We start from the raw sequence: 18,612 nt of genomic DNA, 5'->3' as shown, positions 1-18,612 counted from the left end.
TTTAACAAACCATCATATTGATATATGTGAGCACACTCTTTTGTATCACGGAGAACAAAGAAAGTAAACATTTTTGTAACAAAGTCATTTTCTTGCACAACTTCTTGCTAAATTATAGTAATGTAGCCCTTGCACAGTTGTACGTGGCACATCGTGTTGCACAGACATATCCTTCATATTCAAACGGAGGCAGATACAGCTTTCACCACCACGGGAAAAGAAATAACGACAAGCTTTTAAGACATGTTAAAGAAATTAGAAGTTTGATATCATGTAAAGCATGGACATTAAGAAATCATATTGTTCACTATAAGAGTCTCTTTGATCACCACTTAATATGCAAATTAACACAAGGCTCTCCGAAGAGCTTTGATAATCAGTCCAAAGCTCTGGAGTAGCAGCTCTCACAGTGGACTTCCCCACCATGCAGGAACATGCTGTCGAGCAGGTCTCCCATATACTTATTGCACACGCCGCACTGCAAGAGTGAGAGAATAACGTTAGTGTTTGTGTGCTTGTAATTCAGCAATACAATAGCACAATCTTTATTTCATGAGACAAAACTGAGGACAAAACACTTGCTGGTTTAATCTTATCACACACAGCAATATAGAGAACAATAGGTGAACATGATTTGTATTTGAAATTAGATCCAGTTTGCAAAATGAGTGATAAATAATGGTGAGACTCCAGATTGCAACAAACGGTAGACTCATCTACTCATACTTCATTTTCTACGCTGACCTTTGCAGACCAGAAAGGATGGAAACACTTTCCCAACTATCTCCACTCTCCCTCACTCTCTCTGCTGCTTCCCTCCTCATTGTTAATTGGTTTTTGCATCAGGTTTATTTCGGCAGGCGTTTGTGTAGTAACACAAAATGCACATCTGTTCTGGCTGCCGTAGAAACATGACAGCTCAAGATGGCAGTGGACTCCGTAAAACAAGGCCCTTTCCTTACTTAAATATATTATATACAATTTTAGTTTTAAGGCAATTATACACTTGCACAAACATGCCTATGGGTAGTATATTCCACTTCTTCCAATAAATCGTCCTAAATGGTATTCACATTAAGTGATTCATTTGGAACACTCATTACAGTCAAATATTAAGCCGCAGCATTTAGCTTAACATAAAGATGAGGCAAATGCCGAGTAACGGCACTTCCAAATCTGAACAGCAAACACATTAAATCTGATTTGTCTTTCAGAAAAACAAACTTTTGCAGGGGGATTATGTGACACCCTTGTCAACAATAGGCTCCCATGCAAACCACTGGAGAGAGTTAGTCACTGCTCCAGGCCAAGAAATAGTCTGACACTAACAAGAGATGAAGTTATGAAGCTTCAGAACAGTTTTGAAGACAGATGTTGGAGCTACAGAGAGCTTTTACAGTCTCTATTCTAATCCAGCTTGTACATCATTTATTTATATCTGGTGTTCATTTTGCTGCAGACATGATTTATATCAGTCTGTTCAAGTAGCTTTCAGCAAATTAAAAAATGTGATAATTCTGTTTAAGGTCAACAGAAGCTCTTTTTTCCCCAGGGACGTGACCATATCCTGTATTTCAGAGGTCAGTGAGTACCTCATTTAATCTGTGCAGATAGATGAATTACCTTGAAGCAGGAAGGGTGGCAGTTGATATTGAGGTGCTCAATGGTGATCTTGGCATCATTGCCCACCTGCTCTCCGCAGTAGTTACAGGTGGACAGTGAACTGCTGGAAAAGAGAGAGTGATTGAGACGAGTGTTTGGCAGCTCATTCATAAACAGCTTGTGTTACAGCGACTCTGTCTTCTTGAATAATCTGTGACCTCTTCTGTCCTGTGTGAGGGGAACTTAAGAAGTGTAAATAATCATTTCATCTCCCTTGCACAGCCTCCTCCTAATGAGCAGGCTTGGCGGAATTTTCGCCCCACTGCTTACACGTATCTGGTTTCATCAAAACAGGAAATAACAAGGTAGAGGGGCCGGCAGCTTAAAGCTGGTTCAAAACAGGTTTGCGAAATGGAGTTGGAGCCAGGAATTAAATGGAGGAGCTGATGTGGGAGTCATTTACAGAGCTGGATATCAAACAATCTGACCCACTGTGGAAAGGAGAGAAATGTGAAATAGCTAAAGATAAAGCTGAAATGGAAGTGATGTGGCACTGAATACATAAGGTAGGTCTCAGTTTCAAAGGAAGTGAAAATTAAATTTGTGTATGAATTTTAAGCTTCAGCATTGACTGACGTACTGACGTAAGTTTTAAGTTCAACTAAAAAATGCTGAGGAGTAGAAATGTCCCCTTAAGTGTAAGTGATAATTTGAGCTGGAAGTAGACGTTCTGTGTGAAAGTGTAAAACTAAAAAAAAAGGTGTAAGACAGCAGTGTAAGTCAATTTCAGCAGCCATTTTGACACGTTTTAGCAGGAAAAGCACAGGCGTGACTGATCGCATTTGAGACGGCTCTTTTCACTTCATGTAAGTTAGGAACCAGCACCCTTACTGTAAATGAGGAAAATAAATGGAACTCAGCCATGATTTTTTACTAAGTTTTGAGATATTTACTGATGTAGAGAACTTTGTCATTACCTGGAATAAGTCGAGGGGCTTCTGTAAGAGTAATTGGTGGAGCTTGATGTTAAATAATCTGACCCACTGTGAAAACAAGAGCGATAAATAAATCACCATTAGAGTAGTGTTTTTTCAATCATTGCTGATATTTGACTGTGTAGATAATACTGTGGTCTTACCTATCATTTATGTCCCTGATGTTATGCATGGCCAGTTCTGATGTGTTGACATACTCCTTCACATATACGATCGCCCTTGAACAGAGGCAGGTGAAGAAAATAGTGTGTTAATGGTTGGGAAACTGTTTAATTATTTTTTTTTTTTCAGTAAAAATCACTCACTTTTTGGCATCAGGTTCTGGCGTTTGGACACTTTGGTCTTCCTCCACCACGGTGCGGGAATATGTCTCATAACTGGGGAGGAGAGGCAGCATTTAGTCTCATGTTTTCAAGCACTGATGACCGCAGTGTGATTGGTTGTACAGAGGGACTCGACATTTATCCGGAGATAAACTCAGGAGATAATCATTTTCAACCATTGCTTGTTAATGGCGTGCTGTTAAACAGGCTGTGATTTGACAAAAGGACATCTGTAATACACATCATTAATTTGACATCTGGAGACTGATAATTGGAGACAAGGAAATGAGGGCAAATTGAAAGACAATGGGGGCGAGCACATTTTTTGTTGAGTCAGGAGATCGCTTCATTATCAGGCACCAGGTAACTCTAGATCCAGTGTTTAGCCTTAAACAGACACAGCTCACTTGAAAACAGTTTAAACAGTTTACTGGTTTTAATGTTGTGGCTGATCGGTGTCATTTCCACACTGTGTATTTGAATTTTCCCATCATAAAAGACAAAAAGCTCAAGTATAAAAAGGAGGTTTTTACAAAATGAAAAATTCAACAGAGCAAATAGTAGAAAATAATACTCCAGAGAAAACATTCTAGCATTACGCTGTGTCTGACACTAACAAAATCATAAACTTACCGATCCATAGCAGGCTCAGGCTCACTGTGTATCTCCCTGGAAAATAAAGAAAGCTGTATTAGAATTTTACTGTAGGCTATCGCAGTCAATAAGCTGGACGCTATCCAATGAAGTGTATAAAGCTGATCTTTCTAACTCACAGCTCCAGAGGGATCAGGGTTTATTGACCAGGTGTGGTCTGTTTTCTTTTGTACTGCAGTGTCACCTCATCCTGATCCCTCCTCCAACACACTGTAATTGTCACTCGCCACTCATGCTCTCCACTCCCTCTAATCTCAAACCTGTCCCATCTGAAAGAGGGTTTTTTCAAGTCGGGGGTTTTCAAAGTTTTTCCTCACCTGATAGTGGTGACGGTGGTGACTGTCTGCATGTGTGTATCCTCGCGGCTGCAAAACAGAGGACATTCCTGCTTTATAATAAAAGTCATGGCAGCACTGATGAAAAAAACGTGATTGCATTAGAGTTTAAAAAAAGTTGAGGAGGAGATGATTATTCTCAGAGTGAGGAACCGCGAGGAACTTGTATTTAGCTCGCTTTCAATTAAATGGTTGACAGACGTTGAACGTTAAGGTGCTATAATCACATCCTGTTAAAGGTGCTATAATATGCATTTAATGAGCTCAGCATCTGCAGCGATACCTTTCCTCCACCTCCTCTTCCTCCTCCTCCTCCTCCCCTGTATCTGCAGTAATGGTATAGACAGTGGGTGACGTCCATCTGTCCCACGGTGAGTCATTCTCAGCGGACCTTCAGGGGGAAAAAAGAGACATGGCATTGCACGAGAGGAAAGAAAGAAAATAAAGAAACAAAGAAGGATAGAAGACGCCTTAAGGGGTTTTCCCTCTCTTTTTGTCTGTGTGTGTGTGTGTGTGTTGTTGTACATGTTTTTCTATCCCCGTGGGGACCAAAAAAACATGTTTGACCTTGATTTTTTTTGTTGATCCTCACAAAGTTAAATATCTTTTTCAGGGCTAAGACCTGGTTTTAGGGTTACAGTTACAATGTTTTAGGTAAGGGTTAGGCATTAAGTTGTGATGGTTAATGTAAAGGTAAGGGGGCTATGGACAGCATTATGTCTATAAGGTTTCCTCACAGAGATATAAAAAAACAATTTTGTATTTAAATCTTTGTGAGGTCAAAAAAATGTAAAAACCTGACATTTTGAGGAAACTTTAAAGTTATTTTTTCAGGGTTGAGACCTGGTTTTAGGGTTAGAGTTAGAATTGGGTTTCAGTTAAGGTTCGGTTAAGTGTTTAGGTTAGGCACTAGGTGGTTAAGGTTAGGGTAAGGGGCGATGGAATGCATTATGTGTATGCAGCATCCTCACTAACATAAAAACCAGTCTCTGTATGTGTGCGTGTGTCACCTTTGTGAGGAAAACTTGTTAGCAGTATACAGAGTATCTGACCTATTTACATCAACACCAGTGCACAATGTCTTATGGCTCAATGGCTGAATGCTGCAAAAGCCCAGTTACTTCACTGCAGTGAAAGGGAACGAGGTTACGTGAATAAAAGGAGCAGATATGATGCACCCAAGGCTTTCAACAAAAAGATGACTTACTTTCTCTCAAACATGACCACCGTCTGTTGATCTTCAACCTGGGCTTCTGGTTCGGGCTTTTGGCTGAGAGGGGACACACAGTACATTGAAAGGCTTTTAACAAGTAATGGACGACGACGGATGCGTGGGACATAGTCGGCCGCATCGTGTGTAAGTGTAAATCAGAGTGTGTCATCACCTCTCTTCTGTGTTCGTCTGCGTCTCCCATGTGTGTGCCCACGACCTGTGAGTGCTGAGACTGAAGAGCCAAAGTGCAGGGAGGAGTTGTGACAGATAAAGCACACATCAGATATTGGTAATGTACACAATGTGAGAAATTGATTTCTGCAGGTCCACACTGTCACTCACACACTCATAACACACGTTTAATACCTTGTGCTGCTGAGGGGCATAAGGTCATCCGCGAGGGATTTCATGGTGTCACCACTCACACTGTCAAACACACTAAAGTAGTGGGGAAAACAGAAGAATTTAAGACATTTGTAAATGAGTATTTGCAGTATGTAATTTAAAGTAATTATAACTTTAATATCTTTCACTCTGTTGGTCAAACACATTTATGTGAAAGCTTTTGTCCCTACTTTACAATATTTTACAGTCAACATCAAGGGGTGTCGAACTCAGATGATATTAGATATTCAGATATTCATCATGATATATTATTTCACAGAGCTTCAAACACATTATACACTACCGTTCAAAAGTTTGGGGTCACTTAGAAATGTCCTTATTTTTTAAGGAAAAGCACTTCTTTTCAATGAATATAACATGAAATATATATAAATATAAATTGTTAATGTGGTAAAGGACCATTCTAGCTGGAATATGTACATAGGTGTATATAGGCCCATTTCCAGTGTTCTAATGGTACATTGTGTTTGCTAATCGTGTTAAAAGGCTATTGGATGATTAGAAAACCCTTGAAAACCCTTGTGCAATTATGTTAGCACAGCTGAAAACAGTTTTGCTGGTTCTTTGGCGAAAGCAAAGTCTGAAGGGCTCAATTATTATTTTGAATAAAAATCATTATTTATAATCTTGTCCATGTCTTGACTATATTTTCGATTCATTTTGCACACTTTTGATAAATAAAAGTGTGAGTTTTAATGGAAAACACACACCAACAAAAATGGTAAAGTGACCTCAAACTTTTGAACTGAAGAATTGTATAATATTTAATAATGCTATAATTACTTTAAAAAAAAGTGTTATTTTTATTATAAAAAATATTGAACCATGACATGATATTAAGTGGTGAGCCACCAGTTTGACATCTCTGGTCTACATGATTCATGTGGTCATGTGCTGTAACTAACAACTACATATACCTATTACTTATTCATTTGAAAATAATCTTGTCACTTAAATGATTCATTGTTTTTGATCTGGTGTGTGTCAGAAAACAGCCACATGTCATATGAACATAAAGATATCCAGAGAGCAAATTGATTGTCAAAAAAATTCTATCCACTTTTTCTCACTGACTAAATGTTAGCTCTAAGCAAACAGAAACTAAGCAAACGAATCAATAGAGAACACAATCATTAGGGCCTGTCTTATTCTGTGCATTGTTTGGCTTAATTTCAGATGAAGTGACAGAAAATTACCACATACTTTGTTTCTGGACTTGGATCATTGTTCTCCATTAAAGTGATTGGTGCGCTGCAGAAATAAGAAAATAAATAATAAATCAACACAAACACATCAATACGACGCGCTCTGGCCACAGTGTCAATTGCCGGCTGCTGATTATGAATAAATTATTTGAATAATTTCACAAAAGGGAGCAGGTTTTCAATAGACGCGGTGTCATGTTAGCGACAGTGGTCGTTGTATAGCAATCGAGTCATTTGCATTATCATTCATGTACCTGTTGATGGAAATATCTGCGAGAGGCTGGAGCAGGTCAGAGGAGCTGCAAAAGAGAGAAGTGGCTCATAATCAGAAAGTGCTGCATTATGCATGCAGAGATGATATCTGGCTGGCTGGAAAACAGTCACAGCTCCAAACCAATATGATTACCTGTTAGGGGATGTGGTCCCTATCGGATATGGATCAAACGGATCAGCCGAGCTGAAAAACAATTTCACACTGATTTCACTCTCAATTGTCAGCATGGCCAATCTTGTGTTGGAGGAATTCTGATCACATTGACTCATAATGGAAAGATTTAATGCAGTTTGAATGGTAAACAGAAACACAGAGGAAGACGGGGGCAAGACTCAATCAAAATCAGAATCTGGATGTCTCTGACAAATGGGAAGTCTATTGTGCAGCTGAATGGCAAATCAGTGGGGGAGTTTTTCACCTAAAATGAACCTGGATTGCCCCTGATATAAGTGGTGACACTGGACAGATCAAAAAATTATTATCATTCTACTTTGGTCATTTAAAAGCGTTTTTCAGATAATCAATTTCATTTTACAAGGACCATACTGTGCCTTACGATTGAATCATTTCTCCTCCACTTTCTGTCAATAGGGTACAATATTTTAAAGACATTTACATATATATTACACAGTCACCCACACATCCATATATGCGACATGGCAGTAAACAAACTACCTCGATTCAGTGAATGTTGTCGCCACGTGTGAGCTCCAGGGATCTGCGTTGTGCTCCTCACTGCACGAGGGGTATGAAGGGAGAAGGGAAGGAGGGCGATACAGATGAATGGCACCATGTGAATAAAAAGGAGGGCAAGTAAAGGTTAGCGTGGTTCTCCTCATGCACTATTTACAGTGCCAGTCCATTAGAAAAGCTTGGAATCCACTGCACTATTAAACAAGCATGAAAACCATCTGAATATAGCACAGGACAGTGTGAGTGTGTGTGCGTGTGTTCTCATACCTTTTGTCAGTAATAATCACAGTTGTGGTGGTTATAGTGACTGTTTCAGTGGTGCTGGTGGAAAGAGAGTATGTCGAGTTAGTATGCAGTCTTTAAAGGGCCTGTTTGTATAAAATGCCTTTTTTTTAGCAGGAGCAGCTCTGAACAGACAGTTAATTGCTTAAGAGCAGCCTGTCATCTCCTTCTACCTTTCTGTGTCTTTGGCTGTCTCCTCAGACTGCTTCTCCTCCTCCTTCTCCTCCTCCTCTTCCTCTTCCTCCTCCTCCTCCTCTGGCTGTGTGCTGTGGCTGGACGAGGAAAAAACAATGCCAGAATATTAATCAGTGCAAAAATGTTCTCTTCTCTTTTCAGTCCAAATGAGACGTGGCTTTGTGCTTCAAGGTATTTCGCACACATGGGTGTAAAAAAATACTGATATACTAAAATATTGCGACATTTCATGGCCATGCTGTGTTGATTCTGTGAATATCAATATATCGGAAATTATCCAACCACCAGGTGGCAGCAGGCTTTTGGCCATTTGTTATATTGCAATATGTCTCCTTGCTTGTAATATTGTTATATATTATATCATCATCCGTGTATTTAAATATGTATCTTATTGTGAGATTCTTGCCAATACATAACCCTTATCACATCAAGATCACAGATCATTAAGAAAAGCCCTGATGTATGGATCACACTTGGGCCCAATGGGATTTATTTAAACTCCCACACCACAGGGAGCTGAGACTATTGCCCATACTCCGTATAATCTCTATATGTAGTGATTGTAATGAGTGGTTCACCTGTGTGCTTCTGTGTTGATTGGAATCACGTCATTAGAGAGGAGATCCAGGACGCCACTGGTCTTGACTGGTTCTGCCTCACTAAAGAAATCAAACACAGAAGACAAATGAGGACAAAGTTTGTGGAACCCGTTCAATTCAAACTGTGTATCCAGCTCTGGGAAGTAAAGCTGACTCCCCAGCTCGCTACTGACAATGGAGCTATTGAGCTCTGATGAATGGATAATTCACTCGCACTTAACATTTCAGTACTGTGGATACTTTTGTGATTGGGGAGTCATATTATGGCAATTCCATCATAATTCTCAGATCGTAGCCGCTAGTAAATCTCATTATGAAGCTATTAGTTTGGCAATAACATGTTATTACTCTAATATTATATCCTTAGCATCACACTATTGCCATTGTTTTACAAAGCTGCAAACTGCATGATAAATTAAATGGTATTGCCATAATGTAACCTCCCTATGATAAAATTATTACCATGTTGTTACTGTCACGTTATGTAAAGAGTTAAGAGTAAGTAAGAGATAATTCTGGCTGAACAAAAAGCTCCTCCTATACCTGTCCAATCCACCAAGCAGATCCTGACTCCAGCGTCCAGGGCTTTGAGGAACGGGCTGTGCTGATTCTTCTGGACTACAGAGAGGACACATCACAGCAGAGGGAAATTTATACAAGTCCAACAGTGCCACCTTGTGGGTTATGTTTAAGGGGATTACTTAATTGCACACTCAGAAAAAAACATATTTAACAAACCCATCATTGAGAGCCAGGAGATCGTCTGTTAGTACTTCACGGCTGCTGAGTGCGAGAACTGGCTCCTTTTTATCACTGCAGGCAGAAAGAAAGAAAGACAAAAAGAATCAAGGCTCCTGCTTTGGCACTTACAGATAGAAATCTCTGTTCCTTTTTTAAGCAGCACTTTAATGAAGGAGAACACCCCCCACCCTTTTAGAACACCCTCTTCTTGAAGACACCTGAAACGGTGATTCCTCTGAAGTGAAACACAGTGGTGGAGTGTCTGTTTTCCTGCCCGCTCTGCTATGACAGGAATGGGGAAGATGTTGGCAGTTTCATACCTGAGCTCTGTTGCGCGAGTGTCCACCAAGCTTGCTTCCTCCTGCACCAGCTCTGGTTCATCCTTGTGACTGGAGAAGAATCAAATCTGATTATCACATGGTATGTTCTTTAGCACAGTCATTCTTAGAAACTGGGTTACTGTCTGTAATGATTTGATTTATTAAATATTATGCAGAGAAATTAAGTTGTAATTCAATTATCAAACATTATGTTACAACTTCATTTGTCTGCATTTGGAAAAGTCTGGTTTACCTATTCAAAATAACATTGGGTGTTACAGAAATGGCAGTAAAAAAAAACAATTGTCAGACATGTTATATCTTGCACAAATGTGCTCTTTCCATGATTTATGCAGTGAGTATTTTGTCATCATATAAAGAGTCACTGCCATGGTAATCTCTTTTTGTCCAGTACCTTGTTGAACTTGTTGAGTCGAAAGAAATGAGGGAGTCATAAAAGGCAGCGAGAGTCCCGACGTTGGCGCTGTGAAAATAAATGGAGAACAAACAAATGGTTTTTAAGAGCAGCTTTCAGTCTCACTCTTACACACACACATGAAAAGAATGTGAGCAAACATACCTTTGGTATAAGCAAAGAAAACAGTCGGCACAGGTAAGCTGATTTAGAATTATGACATTCAAATACTATAAGAAGAAGTATTTGTGCAAATATAATGTTGTTTGAGGCACACCGTCACAGCGAAGAGATACAATTATATATATAACACTTTTACCGGTACCTCAAGGAAATACCCTTTAAGAATGTAATACCCTTAAAGGTTTTTTGCTTAAGAAAAATATTAAAACATTGTCAGTTAAATGTACAAAAGATTGAGTTGTAGTATTATATTATTTTCAGTACAGCCTTTTACCATTATTTGTTCAAGATACTTGATAATAATTCATTTCTAATAATTCACCATATACAGTATGTTGACACCCACTTAAATTCTGTTTGTAAAATCTTAATATTCAAGTGCTCCGGTGACTAAATGTGTGAACAGTACAGTAGTAACCAATATATTTACTGTACATGTGTACAGTAAATATATTAGCTACGTATAGGTAGGAGTAGGCATATAAAAGGTAGGTAATATAAATACCCAACAAATATGCACCATTGATACATAGTATACAACATATGGCAACACTGATGTTATTGGTAAGAATCTTACCTGGGATTTGGTTCTGGTTCTGGTTCCGGTTCTGGCTCAGGTTCAGGTTCAGGTTCAGGTTCAGGTTCCTGTTGTGTTACTGGTTCTGCTTCTGGTTGAGGTTCGGGCTCTGGTTCAGTTTCTGGTTCAGGGTTTTGATCGGGTTCAGAAATATATTCTGTCATGACTGAGATGGCTGTCACAGTAGAAAATGAGTCAGAGGATTCTGAGACGGTTGAAGTCAGGACAGAAGACGGCGGTGTTGTCGACTCCTCCGACGGTAATGTTGGTGTGAGTTCAACCAGCTTGGTGTCATATTGCACGGAAACGTCTGGAGCCTCAGGTTCCGGCTTTGTACTGGCAGCTTGAACAAACACGGGGATGAGTTCAGGGAGAGGTGTGGCCACCTTGGTACACCCTGGTTTCATGTCTTCAAATGGGTCTTTTGGTGTCAGGGGCACAGGAGCAGGGTCTACGTTTGTCACAGCATCCGACTTGGTCTCCTGCACCTTTGGAGCCACTGGTTCATCAACAGTGACATCAACAGGTGATTTCACGCCAGTGTCCGCTCTGGAATCAACAAGGACAATAAATAAACATGGAGGAATAGAAATGTTTTATTCACTTAGAATAGAAACATGGCAGATGACCTACATTTTCCTTGGTTTGGGTTTTGGTGCAGAGGAAACAGGTGTGGCAGGGGCGGGGAGTGGAGAGCTGATAGGCGATGGGCTTGGGGTGCTGTCATCATCATCAAAAATCTCCACCCTGCACATTTGCATGAAGAGGAAACCAAACATGTAATCACACATGCATTGGCGGGTTTTTCTTTCTGGATTCAGTGTCTCATCAGAGGGAGTATTTACCTTTTAGCCACAAATGATGGACTGCTGTTGATCACTGAGGTTTCGGGTTCTTTAGACCTAATAAGGTTTGTCACCACACAGCTTTCATGAGTTCCCATAAAATCATTGTGAGTGTACGACTTAACTCACTTCTTTTATGTGTTGAAAATTCCAGAGACAGGTTGAGCATTAAGATTAGAATAAGGAGACATAAAGACATACTTACTCGAATTTCTTAGCGGCAGAAAGCACATAAGACCGTTGCCTGACCGCAGATTTTTGCAGAACACTGCTGGCTGCCTCCGTCCTTTGAAATACATCATTATGATGTTAATGTAATGTCTCGGGTTGTGCGAGTACAGATTGGATAGTGTTGTTTGTGTGAGGAGGAGAGTCTTTTACCGTTTCTCCTTTTCCTCAGTGCTGAGCTGATCATCCTGGTTCTCTGAAGTAGGCCTCACAGTGTGAGGAGCTCTGAGGAGCAGAGGCACAAACAGACACCTATGAATACAATTTTCCCACTCAGATGCCTGCACTTCACTGGCAAATCTGGTTTGTGCACACTCACATTCTCTTGTAGGTCTCTGAAGGTTTTTTGCTGAATTGTGTTGCTGTGCTGATGCTGCTGCTGCAAAACGAAAGTAGAAAAAAAAAGGAGGTCAGTCAGAGTGCATCACCGTCACACTTTTAGTTCTGCTCATTACAGTAAGACAAGCTCTTACCTTAAACCATTAGTTGTTGAGGATGATGCAGGCTTGTCGTCTAGTTTGGTGAAAACGCCTCTGTAAAAACAAGTGAGTGTTAGATTTATACTTTTTGCATAGTGTGAGGTTTTTGACTGCATAACACAAAAAGTAAAGGATAGATTTGGATGACATTTCTCGGGTGATTGATGATTTTTCCAAACGTCATTGAATCAGTAGCATGATATCATGAGATGTTTTACCTCTCATCCAAGGCTTCTCCAGTGGATGAATGAGAATCTACACAATCTGTGATTTAGGTTTTCTTTTTCTTTTTTTAGAGCTCAAATATTCTTGCTTGCACTTATAATTCAGGTTCAAATCAGATTAAAGTAACATTTAGTAATGGTAAACGTTTGGGCCATAAAATGACTTCTGAATGTTGTTCCTGTAAACCCTGAAACCACTTGGCACCAGACTGACATGTCCATGAATTCATAAAACCAAGTCTTACCTGATCAGGTATCCTGATGTTGGCGCTCTAGGTTCAAAACAGAGACTTGTTATCAGCACGATCGTGTTTTTTCAGAGGTTTCAAAGTGTGCTGCAGATAAGACACTGACAGCAGAAACTGGTGTTTACCTTTCAGTGTCGGGCTTGCTGGGCGGTGGAGTGGACTTTGTTGGCGAAGGTGCTGGACTGGTCTCGATAGGGGCTCCATTCTCACGGCTCGCCCTTACCTCTGCTATCCTGCATTAAGGCACAGAAACAATGGATTTTAGTTTTGTCTACTCATTCAGTAATGGACACCACAGAGAGATAACCTTATTTCAACACATCAAACTATTTGCACCTTATGTAAATACTGTCTGTGTTTTATTTAAATTGACTCTTATTTAAAACTTCTCAGAACTTAGCTGACTTGTTTTTATTGACAACTGCTCCATGTGCATTTGAATTACCGCTCTGGGACTATTGAAGTTGTTTTAATTGAATGGAGCATGTGGTTTACCAGGGTTTCTCGCCCTCAGTTTCCTCCTGAGCTGCACTACGGCTCTGCATCCAGCTGAAATCTCCCTTCAGCTTGGTCCGCACTTTGGTGGTGCGAAATACAGAAGCTTTGTCCCCCTCTGAAACACAGACACATGCACGTCACACACTCACACTGCTGTCCGAGACATTACCCACAATCAGCATCATCACTGTCTGCACGACAGTGTACAATTTCCAGACCTTTTTGGGCACACAACACATAATCAAACACCTGGAGTTTCGTTAAATGAGAGAAATTTACATTCAACAGACAATCACAGAGACACACCCTGTAAAGCCCTCTGCTATTATTGAGGAAATCACACATTCTTGTCCGGTCAGTCAGCCCGCTCACCTTTTGACATGTTTGTTCTCGATGTTTCTCTTCTCTGGTTGTTTTAGCCCACCTTAAAAAGAGGAACAGAAATTGTGTTCAAAGTGAGCCGTTTTCACAGCCAACTGAATCATAACACAGTCAGTTTGAAAATGTGTCCCCTCCCAATAAGGAACACATGCTCTGTAAAGCATTCCTCAGGCTCATCCTTTAGACATGTAGATCATCCTGTCCTACCACTTTCCAAAAGAGAAAGAAAGACAGAAAATACACCTATTTCCTAAATCGCAATGGACAAGCACACATACTCATTCATCTTTGGGTGTGAAATATAGTCACAGATATCACAAAGATCCAAATTAGTTGACCTCTCAGGTTTTTCAATAATGAACAGCTCAGAGGCAAACACACCTAAAGGAGGAGTTTTAAAAAAATATTGATGAAACAAAGTGTTTGCTGATCTGAAAGTCGACTCACACACACACACAAGTTATGCAAAATTACAGAGTACTGCCAAATTCAAAATGCAAATAGCTCCCGAGGCTGTAAATTCACTTTTTCTAATGCTTGCTGCCACGATATCTCTTGAGGATTTTGTCCTGGATATTACTGACAGAACAAATTTACAGGGCTCACAAAGCACATTTATCCTGGGTTTAACACATCAGTGAACACATGATAAATGATTAATGAAGAGCGGCAGTGTTTAAAGAGAGCAAAAAAAGCAGGGCAGACGAGTCTACTGTCAAAACAATAATGGCAGGGGAAACACCCAAATAAATAATGATCACACACATTCCACGCTTATGTCTCCTTACTGTTGCCGGTTAACGAAGCTCTAAACACAGATTATATCCAGGGATCAGCTGCTGCATCGCACTGTAACTAACGCAAACAACTGCCTACCTGCTTTCACTTAATACCCAGCAGAGCAAAGTCCATGTAGTTCAGTCGAGAACGAGTTTGTCCCACTGAGTGACGCTGGTGTGAGTGTAGGGGGAGTCTCTCTCTGTGTGTGGCTGACAGGTGTCTCAGTCTCTGAGCCAGTGAGCAAGTACAGGCATAAGCTCCACCAAGCCCAACCAGTCAAGGAAGTTCGATGTGGGGTGGAGCAGTGGGTGTTTGTCTATTCATGTGCATGTGCCCATGTGTGTGCGCGCACGCACACGTCAGAGGTTGCTAAGAACTCAGTTTGTGTTTACTACACCTGTGTGGTTTGTTCAGCAGGCATATACCTGTCGCACAGGTGGCCGACAATCGACAGAGAGTGTACAGGGGTGAAGGGAACAGAGCGGCGACACGGCACACAACACGGCTCACAATAAATGAAGCAACTGCCAGCAGCATCTCCTGTGGGAACTCTGCTCTCACGCTCACTGGGCAGGAAAACCCAGGAAGCACACACACATCATTAAAATGAGATCAAGAACAACACAAACCACTTAGGAGCTGAGATAAACAGAAACACAGGTCCACACACAGCAAGGAAAATAAATACACAACTCAATCTAAGACACTGATTTCTAGTGCTAAAATTGAAATAAAATGTGTCAGTACATTGTCAATAATATTAAACCGAAAACAGTCACTCTTATAAATGTGTTGCAGATTTAAGGATGATTAATATTCACATACTTGTAGCTTGTTGAAGGTGAATTTACTTATCACCTTCTAATAAGCCTAAAATAAACAACATGTTTGCTCAATCTAAGTGGCTGTCTGTTTGTACAAGTGAAATTCAGTAAAATGGATGTCTGATGTCCCTGCTTTTTTACCGCAGGTTTTTTTTATCAATAGCCACTTAAACACAAACCTAGATATTGGCATAAAAACAGGGCCTGTGTTATTTCACAAATACAAAACTGTTTCAATTGAGAAAAAGGGTGTGGGTGGATTTCACAACGTGTCACAAAGAGGAGGTGGAAGAGGAAATTAGCAAGTCTGAAGAGCCAAAGTTTCACCCCAGCAAGCGTAGACGCTCAAGTCTATTATCTGCACGGATCCCAGTCCCTGTAGAAACCAGTCCGACGGCCTTGCCTGGTGTCTCTGAGTCTCACTGTGAATCATTTGGGTGCTGCTGGAAGAGAATTAAAACGAGAATGCAAAGTATCTAGTCTTAACCCCCACCTTGTGGTCACCACACCAAGACAAGGAATGAGGAAAAATGATTAACATAGAAAAAAACTCAAAACTCATCTTCTCCATCTCTATTCACCTCAAAAGCAAATCTAAATATATACGCTGAACAACACATGAATGCTGCAAAGACGAGGCAATGAAAATAACTTACTGGTCATGATCAGAATGACATATTGAGTGTGGGAATAGAATTGGAACTCATGATGCATTTTCATTGCCCAGCCCATTATTGTATTCAGTGACAGGTCCTGAATAGTTTATAGTCAAGCACTTTGCTAGGAAACACCTGCTGTGTTTCTGATGACATAATATAGCATCAAATACCAGAGAGGCAGAGTCACCGCAGAAACAGTCTGGAAAATCTGGATTAGGCATCTCTGTGGCATCCTCTCGTCACAAGATCATGCATTAGTAGTGATTAGTCATTCTGGGTATTGTGGCAATTCTGCTTCAACAAGGGCTCAGTTTGATCATACTCAGTGTCAATTCATTCATTCATCTACTGCTGTATCCTCCACATGAGGGTTGTGGGGCGTAGGGTGAAAGACAGGGTACACCCTGGACAGGTCCAATGTCAGTTCAGTTTGAGATATTTCATTTATAATACCAACTTGCCTGAGATTCTCAGTCTTTGTAGTTTTTAAAATGAGTTAAACCAAATATCTGTATATAGTGCCTTCAGTTGAGGAGTCCCTGGTGATACTGATATGTGCTTTGCAGGTGGAAAGTCATGAATTACATTTACTCGCGTTACTGTAATTGAATGTTTTTTGTGTACTACTTAATTTGTAATTTTACTTTTACTTAAGTACTGTACTTTACTATGTTTTAAACCACATCCGTTACTGAGTAAAAAAATGTTGGCCTGAATTTAAAAAAAAAATAAAAAAATTCATGCCCTGGAAACTTTGGCAGTGAATAATGAGGACAGGTGAACTGGCACTAATTAAGGTCCCTGAGTGAGTGACATTTGTGACATTTGACCTATTTTGACTGATACATTATATGTTTATATGTTTTATTTTGTCAGCACTTTAATTTGTAAAGGTTTGCCTTTAATTAAAAACAATTAATGTGAGATTTGTATGTAAGTAAATTTTAAACAATCTATTTTTATATTTTAACTTGAATATATTTTAAAGTAAAATGTGTATCAAAATAGTGGTACTTTTACTTAAGTAGAATATTTCAGTAACCTTTCCACCTTTAGTTTTTTGGTTTAAGGTATATTGAAAGATTGAATTTGTGATTTTATGAACCGATACTGGATCATTCAAAATAAATAATAAACAAATGTTTATTTTTCATATGTCTATATCTATATGGATATAGATATATATACAGTGGGACATTTTGGGGGGCAGGTGCAATACCACTCTCTAAAGCAGCATCCTCTTCGATGCCATGTCTTTAAAGATTCTGTATGCTGTAGCTCCTGTCTTCCTAACTTCAGCTTCAGTCTCTCTCTTACCAGGCAGGTATCCCTTGATCTTGTACACTTCCTCGCACTGGCTCAGTTGACACAATGCCATGCTCCTTTAGATTGGACTGCTGATGATGTTGTTCTCATCAGTTCAGGTTCTCCTTCTCTTATTGGCTCATTCCACTTCCTTTGGACCCCCTTCAGGTACACGGGTTCACGGGCAGCATCAGTCACTCAACAAGCCTATGGAGGACAGACAACTAATGTGGGTTATTTGATAAAGACAATGCAGTTATATACTGTACTATCAATTCAGTTTGCTATATACCTACCAATCTTACAAATTATATATAATTATGTTAACTATAGCTGTAGTTTTACTTTTTACCCCGTTTTACCCCTTTTCTCCTGCAATTTCACTGAATGAGCTCTAAGACAATTCTGTTTAACAATGCATAAACTATAAAAAAAAATCAACTCTCTAATAAAATTCAGTATTTGCTCATCAGTGTAAAGACAGCATCTCTCCCCCACAGCCTGCAATGACCTCATACAAAAACAGCATTTCCTCCTCACACAAGCCCTGCAGACTGAGCTTATGTCAACATGCATAAAACCCGCACGAAGCCAGCCACACAAACACACAACATAAGACAACATTTAGGCCAAATTTTAAATTTTACTCATTTATCCATTTATCCAACCAGTGTTTTTCCCTACTTCCTTGCCTGGCCATATCTACGGAGCCCCGGACAGGACATGGTCGAAAAAAAAATTGTGGCCACGAAATAAGTACAACGTGCGCAAGAAATATTAAACACATAATACTATTTCGTGGCCACAAAATAGTAAATTGTGGCCACGTAATAGTATTATTTGGCCACAATTTAATTTTTTTTGACCATGTCATGTCCGGGGCTCCGTACTTATCTATTAGTGATTTGGGCTAGCATCTAGCTTGTTGAGCAGGTGGGCAGTCGGCTAATTTATGCTCACCTGTGTGGCGCTGTATGAGACAGGCTACTTCACAACAGAGACAAATAAATGCTAGTTATAGCTTGGCAACTGAGGCTTAGGGGGCAAACAATACACTCGACTGTATTTATTTATGTGTTACCTGGCTGGTAGGACAGGTGGCACTGCTGCTGCAACGGCAACGCGGCGCG

The 18,612-nt window shown here is 40.0% G+C and overlaps 1 protein-coding gene across 1 annotated transcript; it reads right to left on the bottom strand.

Moving 5' to 3' along the window:
• Positions 1-376: 376 nt before the first annotated feature.
• znf185 (zinc finger protein 185 with LIM domain) lies at positions 377-17,555 on the bottom strand (the record flags this gene model as incomplete). Its single annotated transcript, XM_083890797.1, has 28 exons — positions 377-478; positions 1,624-1,723; positions 2,741-2,815; positions 2,903-2,974; positions 3,554-3,589; positions 3,892-3,939; positions 4,193-4,300; positions 5,117-5,179; positions 5,295-5,354; positions 5,489-5,560; positions 6,987-7,031; positions 7,139-7,189; positions 7,682-7,741; positions 8,755-8,835; positions 9,319-9,393; positions 9,514-9,588; positions 9,837-9,905; positions 11,012-11,560; positions 11,645-11,758; positions 11,857-11,913; positions 12,062-12,142; positions 12,238-12,309; positions 12,404-12,463; positions 12,558-12,617; positions 13,033-13,059; positions 13,161-13,268; positions 13,531-13,648; positions 17,495-17,555. The coding sequence occupies 28 exons, from the start codon at positions 17,553-17,555 to the stop codon at positions 377-379; spliced, it is 2,499 nt and encodes an 832-aa protein (XP_083746923.1).
• Positions 17,556-18,612: the final 1,057 nt, after the last annotated feature.

This window comes from Microchirus variegatus (genome assembly GCF_963457635.1).
Source record: "Microchirus variegatus genome assembly, chromosome: 6".
Taxonomy (NCBI): domain Eukaryota; kingdom Metazoa; phylum Chordata; class Actinopteri; order Pleuronectiformes; family Soleidae; genus Microchirus; species Microchirus variegatus.
This window is presented reverse-complemented; position numbering and strand designations above follow the sequence as displayed.